Source organism: Pinus tabuliformis, chromosome 4_1 (genome assembly GCF_031772625.1).
Source record: "Pinus tabuliformis cultivar Carrire ecotype Pingquan chromosome 4_1, CPIR1, whole genome shotgun sequence".
Lineage (NCBI taxonomy): Eukaryota > Viridiplantae > Streptophyta > Pinopsida > Pinales > Pinaceae > Pinus > Pinus tabuliformis.
The window spans coordinates 706689310-706698519 of NC_142303.1; the positions used below are offsets into that span (position 1 = coordinate 706689310).

The following is a 9210-nucleotide window of genomic DNA, read 5'->3' on the forward strand; positions in this document are numbered from 1 at the left end:
TGATGTATTTGATACAGTGTTTTTAAAACCGGAACCGGTGACCGAACCGGTCCACCTAGCTAACCGGTTTACCGACCGGAACCGGTCTAACCGGGACTGGTTTGGTCTAAACGAACCGGTTTTTAAAAAATACATTAAATAATTAATTTTTAATGAAAAAAAACTATTTTTAAGATGTAAAACCATGATTCCAAGCCAATAGAGACAAAATATGCAAAGTTTGCTCATTTATATACCATGCAAAGGTGAATATATCAAAATGGCACCGAGTGCAATACATATCATCGACAGAATAGCAAAATACATAAGAAATGAGGCTCTAAATGGCCTATAGAGTCCAAAAACCATGCTGCAAGCTATGAGGCCATTGGCCTACTACAAGTCTACAGTGTACACATGATCAATCATCAAGATCATCACCACTACTAGACACATGATCATCATCAGGAGCTACATAGACATCATCTGGTTCAGAGTCTGAGGATGCCTCTGCCTCATCTGCAACATCAGTATCAATGCCACCAATGACAATAGAAGTGGACCTAGTGGAAGCACGAGTTTGTCGACCTGCACGACTAGTGCCTTCCATTGGTTCCTTGCCTTTCCTTGATGCCGCTACTGATCCTGGTTCTGATGCCGCCACATAATCTGCCTCATCCTCCGCTAAAGCCATGTCGATATCAAAATCAGCCTCAAACACAGGATCTTCAGTCTCCTCCACCCATTCTGATGTTGGATCAATATCGTCCAACACAATGGGATCTAGATCAGGTGATTTGCTCATCATTTGGTTCCTCCTCAGTCGAAGGTTGTATTGCACAAAAACAAGATCATTTAACCGTTTTTGTTCCAAACGGTTTCTCTTCTTCGTGTGTATGCGCTCAAAAACAGACCAATTGCGCTCACAACCTGAAGCACTGCAAGTTTGACTGAGGACTCTAATTGCAAACCTTTGCAATTGAGGACACTGGCCACCAAATGACTCCCACCAATGTGCTGCAAAGAAAAAGACAATAATTAGTAACTTAGTTTATAATTTGAATTGTAAAGAACGTAAACAATTTTAACTTGAAATGAAAAACAAAATGGAAATTGGAATTGCTTACCTGGTTGGTCCACATCTCTTGCCATCTTTGCCAAGTTTTTGCCAAAAGTACCACTTGCTTGATTGAAAATAGTAAGCTGTCTATGTATATCCAACTGGTCTACATGGTTAGGGACCATGCGCTCCAAGCAATCAATCAATCCAGCTCTGACCTCCCCATCATGCTGATCTCCTAGCCGATTTTTATAGTGATACCTTGGGTTCAAAAAATACCCGGCTGCATGTATAGGACGATGGAGTTGATTGTTCCATCTGTTATCAATGATCTCCCATATACGGCCATATTTAGCTAACCTGTCATTGTAAGCTGCCCGTATCTGCTCCTTTGCCTGATCCATAGCTTCATAAATGTAGCCCATGGCCAATCTTTCCCCATCCACCAACCTTAGCACCTTAACAAGGGGCTCGGTAATTTTCACAAGCTCTACAGACCTTTTCCAAAAATAAGTGTCTAACACTTTCTTTTTGGTGTCTTTTCCATCTGGTCTACGAGCCCACCGAGATTCAGACCATTCATCAGAGGAAAACATTTTCTGCAAGTTTCTATGTTGACCATTGAGACATTGCAACGTGAGGAAGTGAGTTGCAAATCTCGTAATTGCAGGCCTAACAAGCTCTTTGCCTCCAGTGTGTTTCCTCATTAGGCTCAATACCCATGAGTGGTTGTAAATGTATTTTGTAATGCACTTGGCATGCTCTACAGTGTTTTTTACCCACTCCACCTTGCCTATATCCTCAAGCATGAGGTCTATGCAATGTGCAGCACATGGAGTCCAAAATATGGTCTTATATTTGGCCTCAAGCATCTTTCCAGCAAGAACATAGTTTGAGGCATTATCAGTGATGACCTGCACAACATGCTGCTCCCCAACTTCCTGAATAATGTTATCCAAAAGCTCAAATAGAAGGCTTGCATCCTTTACCCTATCAGATGCATCAACTGATTTCAAAAACATGGTTCCTTGAGGGCAAGAAACAAGGAAATTAATGATAGTGCGGTTCTTTCCATCGGTCCATCCATCTGACATAATGGAACAACCTGTTTTGACCCATGACTCTCTAAACTCAGTCAAATACTCATCAATGGAAGATATCTCTTTTTGCAAAAGAGCTCCCCTCAAGTCATGCATACTAGGGCCTTTGAAGCCCTTTCCTGCAGCTATAACAGAGTCCCACATAGCTTGGTAATAAGGTGAGCGAGCAGCATTAAATGGGATATCTGAATCATACCACCATCTAGCAATGTATTGGTGAGAAGTTTCTTTGCATTGTTTTTTCCAATGTTGATCCAAAGTGGGTTGAGAACTTGGTTGGGAGGAAGTGGGATTAGATTTAAAAGAGGCAATGTTGGCAGAAGATGAGAAATAACTTTGGATGTTTGGTCTCTTTGTTCCTTTTGATGGTTGGCCAACTCCAACAGAAGGATGAACATAGTGAAAGGGGTCATTGGTGGAAGGGATAGAAGTGGAGTCTTGAATCTCATAATCATCATACCCACTGTCTTTCATAAGATTCATGGCTTCCATTAATTCCCTCTTCCTTGCAATTTCATCTTGGATGGCCTTCTCCCTAGCCTTATCCTCATAAAATTTTTCAAGCTTGGCAATGTATTCTACCCTAATAGGACCTAACAGTGCATTTGGTGCATCACATGGCTTTACTTGGCCTCTTACCCCAGCCAAGTGTTGTTTCAACCTAAGAATACCCCCACCTCCAATAGATTTATGGCATAATTTGCATATCATTTTTCCCTCAACTACATCACAATGAGCCCATGCACTGTCCTTTCCTTTTGGAGCCATGTTTGCTTGAAATAATAACAATTTGCAAATAAATCTGCCATTTAAAAAAAAAATTGCAGCTAAGGAACATGGAAAACCAATGATAAATGTAGGAAAAAAAATGCACATGCAAGCTAAAAAATTTGATAGCATAGAGCTAGAGAGTTCATAGGCTTAGCATAGATGATAGATCATTGAAATGAGAAGTTTATAGCACAAAAAAATTAATTCATGGACAGCAGACCCAAATGAGGAATTATCAAGTGCAAATCCTTACCTGGAAATGCAAAGTAGCTCCCTTAGCCTCCTCTTGATGATGGCAACTCCACTGACAGCTACACACTATCTCCAAAATAGCTCCAACTCCAACTCCAAGATGACTACTTCAGCAAAAACTCCACACTCTCCAAGCTCACAAACAAACTCACAAACACTCACAAACACTCCAAATCAGTTGTGTGAGACAAATGAGGGTGAGAGGGGTGTCTTATAGCAATTGTGAGGGTCTTTTTGGAGGGAAAATCCCTTTCCCTCACCCCCAAAAACCCTAAACCGCCCTCAGCTGCAAAAAACCGTCCGCTTTTTACCTTTACCGGCGGCCTGTCCCTAAACCGGCCGGTTTAGGACGGAACCGGCCGGTTAGGCAAAAACCGGCCGGTTAGGACCTAAACCGGCCGGTTTTGACCGGTTAGGTCTAAAATCTGGGCAAGTTAGGGTGCTGACCGAGTTTTTTCACCGGTTCTGACCGGTGAGCCTCCTAACCGGCCGGTTAGGCCGGTAACCGGTCAGACCGGAACGGTTTTGAAAACTATGATTTGATAGTGAATAAAATTTTTGTAACAAGGGGAACTTGCAACGATGATTTGAAATTCAAAATTATAGATTTGATATCCGAATATTTAAGTTACTCACCATACATTCGAGTCACTAATTTACATGCAGAGATAGAGTATTATTTAAAAGGTGATTTAAATAATTTAGAAAAATATAATTTCAAAATTCATTATTATTAAATATGAAATTTATATTGTTTTCTATTTTGTTAATTATATAAATAACTAAATTTTAACATGCTAAGAAACATTGTATTATTTAAAATTTAGAAATCATATATTTCGTTTTAATATTAAATTTTTGTATGAAAAATAAATATTCGTAACTAACCAAACATATTTTAAATCAATCTAAATTATTGAATAATTAAATTTTTTTATAAAAACAAATATACTATTATTTTATAATTTTAAATGAAAAAAAAAAAATAATAATAAATAAATTTTCATTCTTCATATTTCCCTATGTTATCTTTCCCTAAAATTTTCATTCTTCATATCTCCATGTGTTGTCTTTCCCTAATTTAAAAAATGTTCACATTTAAACCTCATTTTTAAAATGCCATAATCTTTTAAATTCATTTTAGATATTCTCTTTTCTATTACTAAGTCAAAACATTATTATACTTGAAAGATAAGAATTTATATTTAAAAAATAAATAAATTTAATAAAATAATAAATATGAAAGTCCCTCTGGCCGCTCATGGAAATCAAGGTAGTGGAATTGATATTTGTGTGGATGCAAACCTCATTTAGTGGAAACCTCAAAGTTCACGTGCTTTTTTTCCGCTCAGTTTTTAGTTATAAAATTAATGCACTTCATAATAACTTAAATAAAATGTTCATGAATAACCCCATATATATATATTTTAATTTGGAAAAAAAATTCATAAAAAACCCTCTATTATCATATAAAAATCCATTATTATTTAATATATATATAACATAATCTTTTATATATATATATATATATATTATCTTTTATATATATATAACATAATTGTCATCATAAATAACAAATCCATTATCTAATAAAAATCTATTGATGTTGGAAAACTATTTTAGCCACGAGTCTTTTCATGGTTGTATATAAGATATGAATGTGTTGTTTGTTGGGAAAGCTACTTTATTCCTGGAATATGTTTTATTGTTGTATATGGAAATTTTAAGTTAAAAATAAACATCATGAGCTTAATTAGATGGTATTTATATACTATTTTTAAGACTTCACTTTTAAAATTGAAATCCAGGAAAACAATTATAGAGATAATTTTGTTTTTGAAAAATTAATTGAGGTTTAAAATAAATTATAAATATATTTAATTATATAACCAAAAAAATATTATTTAAAAATAAATAATATTTTTAATAAAAAAAAATTATATTATTTAAAAATAAATAATATTTTTTAATAAAAAAAATTATATTATAAATTGATATTTAATATAATTGATTATATTTTGTGATAAATATTTAATATTTAATTGTGAAGTTATTTTGTTTAATAAATATTTGTTGTTTAGTTTAATAATTTACTGTATGTCATTTTAAAATAAATTTATATAAATTTAAAATTTGTTCACAAAGTTTAGATAGACAGTGATTGGTTGTTTTGTTAAGGCACTTCTTAATGTGAAATCACCGGTTTAATAGGGTGATATATTGGACATGATGAAGATGTAGTCCTACAAGCTTACAAAAAAAATAATCATTCATTTAATTTGGCTATATTTAAACTAGGCACTCGCTACTATGTAGCTTGTTATATAATCAAGATGATCAACCATTTAAAAACTTTATCGGACTTATGTTTGAATGGTGTTATGTAAGCACATTAAACATGAATTTTGATAATAATATTATAATACAATAAGATATACTAATATGTAAGGTAGTTACATGAGTAATTTAAGTCGTGTATATATAATTATATCATATTTTTTTTATTTAATGAGGTTATATTGATAGATGGATCCAATTATTATGTGATATTATGATATATCTTTGATACAAATATGTTGAAGTTATAACTTATGATTATGTGAAGCATTTGATTATTTCATTCATATTTTAATTTTTACTATTCAGAATGTGGTGATAACAATAATCTTATGTTCTTATGGTATGCAAGAGTAGGCATGTGGATTTTTTCTATGATATTATGATGTTATAACTAATGCAATAGTTGCATCTTGAGATGTGGTGATTGACAGGAAATATACCAATGAGCCAAGAGGGTCAAATTATTTGATGATCTTGTAGGAGCCCATACTTATGAGGGAGAAGGTGTAAACCATATAGGTTGGGGATAGACTCATTCAACACTACATATGACAATGTTTATTTTGTCTTGTGTAACTCTTGATGGATAGCTCTTAAGGAGTTATGAGACCATCTTTAGGAGGTCGAATGCCTAGAATTGGATTGGGATGGTGAAGCCAGAAGTGGTGTAAGGACTTCAATTCTTGATGTTGTGTACCTTAGTTGGCTGTGGATGGAATTGGTCTAGCCTTGCAAGATGTTCAAAGTCATTGAGTACCGAGATCAGATGTCTGCCTTGGGGTTGATGACGTTTAAGCCATGGGGCAAGTCTTGGGGCTATGATATAAACCGGTGAGGCTTTATGTCTGGTTCCGAAAGTTGGGAAAAAGGACTTGAAGTTTCTTGGGATTTCCCTGGTGTTGTCTAACTTTCGATGGCTATCGGTATATTAGTTCAATAGAGGGAGTTGGACAAACATGGATAATAAATAAATAATTGATAATATAAATAAATAAAATAATAAATGAATATACTAACTTCGAGATGAAGTTCCTTAAAAAAGGGAAGTATATAATGTCTCATATTAATAAATAATAATAATGAAAAATGAAAAAATAATATATAAATAAAAAAAATAACAAATATAAAATATATATATATAATAATAAATAAAATATTTACTAATGGAGAAAATATAATAATAAAATAATAAATAATAAATAAAATAAAATAAAAATAACTAAAAGTTGGCATGATGACACATGGATTGTGCACATGCGAACCCCTTTCCAATCCCCTTGCCATTTTTAGAATAGTTAGTTCTATTTAATGACAGAAAAGAGAGGTGATAAGCATTCATTAATTCACTCATTCTTTGAGGAAAGAAATGTTGCAAGACAAATGACACTGGCAGTAGTAAGTTGATTGAGGGCTCGGGCGTAACAAATGCAAGAAATATTTACGACAACATGTCTAAGGTTGGGTGGAGAGTCATCCCCAACACTTTCTTGTGCTTAGTAGGATCTGGATGGCATTACAACCTCAAATCACTAGTAAGATCTATTTTTCATTCTTCTCCCTATTGATACATTTTATTTGCTAATCTATATTTTGAAAATTCTTTTCCAATTAGTAGAAAATTTGTATCGATAACATGGTTGATATATTTAAGTTTTTAAATTTTAATTATGGGTTGTTACATATTCAAATTTTTTAAGCAATATGTCAACGAAAGTCATTGCCATTAGCATGCAAAGCCACCATTGTTATGACTTGGTTGCATTTAGGTCATAGAGTTTGCGTTGAACTTCGTCACAGGCTCCCAAAAGAATCCTTATGGAGATCCGACCACATAATCAAATACGGCCATAGTGATCAACACTCCACAATCTTAGCTTGGCTCTTCACTGTCACATAGCAAGTATATATATTGACTCTCGACTTGGTGGCCACGGCCTTCAGACTATGATTCTTTTTTACTTTAAATCTTGCCTCAACGTTGTTTGCAAAACAAACCATGTCTTTAGCTTACCACCATCTTGATAATGTTAATTAAATCACATCTCCATTGTCTCAGCGTTACAATCACCATTATTTCGAACCACATCTCGACATCTTCTAATTTCGTTGACTTGGCTTACTTGATAAGCAATATATGTCCATGTCTAAGCCATCATCGCCTCGACTTCATTGAATCTGATCGCAAGCCTTCAAGCCACCATTTGATAAACAATATATGTCTCACTTCTACCACTACCTCAGAGAACCACATCTACCACCATTACCAAACAAAGCTTGCCCCGAGCGAAAAGATATTCAATCAATGTTCCATCCTCAAACTGAGTCAGATGTGGTCAACTGTTCACAGTACCCGACATGTGATGATTTGTGTCCAAGACTTAACCATATCCTCATTCCTTAAACCTTATTTCATGACCCTTCATGGATGACTTAATGGAACTGTGTCATGGAGCCATGGCCTTATTTATCGTGCTTAGTTGTAACATATACCTTGATCCTTGGGTTAATGCCCTTAGAGGCTTAGTTATAAGTTCATACCCATGTGTCCTTTCAACTAACAAAGCCCAAAAGGCCACTGAGCCTACGCATGCCACATGTAATAATTTGTTTTACTAGGACCACACTAGTTAACGAGTGCACATGTTGTCGTGAATCCATCACTATATCTTCTAGAAGTTACACACTATTTAACGTTTTAGTGATGGAGGTTTCTCCCTACAGTTTTTGGCTTCCAATTAGCGATGATCTTCAAACGTGATCTGGATTTAAACAAGAATGCAACAAATTACAAAGATAACCATAAACACAAAGATGCAGCGGAAATAATACTTCATTTCATTAATGTAAAATACTGAAATATGCATACAAACAACAATGGAAATAGACCGGCTAGGGTGATGGTAGCTTATCTCTGAGAAGAGATGTGGTGGCTACATGCCTCTGAACTGTGTTACAATGAGACTTGAAAGCCTATTTATTGTTGAGAAACAATGGAAAACCCTTAACATCCCAAAACCTAACCCTAGAAGATGAAATTCCAAATTGTGAGCCCTGTTTTGGGTAAGTTGGTACATCAACTACTTGGGGTCGTAACTTTGGCACCTGATCTTTGTTTGACGCGTACAATAGCTCATTAGAAAGATCTATCCGAGCACTACAAATTTGGGGAGAGCAACATCGGTCCATGGACCGATGTTACTCCCAGTTTTCCCAAAAAACGTCGTTTAGGGCCTCAAAACAGCGCCGAAAGTTCAGGACTTGAAAGACTGCTAAAAATAGTAAGTTGTGCTACAATTAAGGAAACTGAAAAACTGAAAGAGACAATTGTGGGGGTCCAAATGGGATAGGTGGGTGGCCACCAACATCCACCTAGATCATTCCTCCCCCCTTAAGAAGCAATGGTCCCCATTGCATTGAGATCCTCCATGAGATGAGGAAGTTGCTGTTGAACTTGGTCCCCGGTGAGCTGTTCTACAATCTCTGACATGTCTAGTAATGGTGGGAAGCATGGTCAAGGGCGGTCCACATTGAACACTCGATGCAAGCGAAGGAATGGGGGAATACTGTGTGTAAACTTGTGTGGCGCCCAATGTTGAACATGTCGCTTCTTGTACTTGTCACTTTTCAGAATGGAGCGGTGATATATCGCCCCGCTAGGTAGAGGTGCTCTGGGAGTCAAATCAAATGAATACTTAACCTGACAGTGTA

At 35.4% G+C, this 9210-nt stretch overlaps 1 protein-coding gene across 1 annotated transcript; it reads right to left on the bottom strand.

Annotated features, from left to right (window-relative positions):
• Positions 1–321: 321 nt before the first annotated feature.
• LOC149178099 (uncharacterized) lies at positions 322–2408 on the bottom strand. The gene is made up of 2 exons (XM_089423537.1): positions 1107–2408; positions 322–996 (listed from the first exon to the last, which is right to left on the bottom strand). The coding sequence occupies exons 1-2, from the start codon at positions 2281–2283 to the stop codon at positions 401–403; spliced, it is 1773 nt and encodes a 590-aa protein (XP_089279663.1). The 5' UTR covers positions 2284–2408; the 3' UTR covers positions 322–400.
• Positions 2409–9210: the final 6802 nt, after the last annotated feature.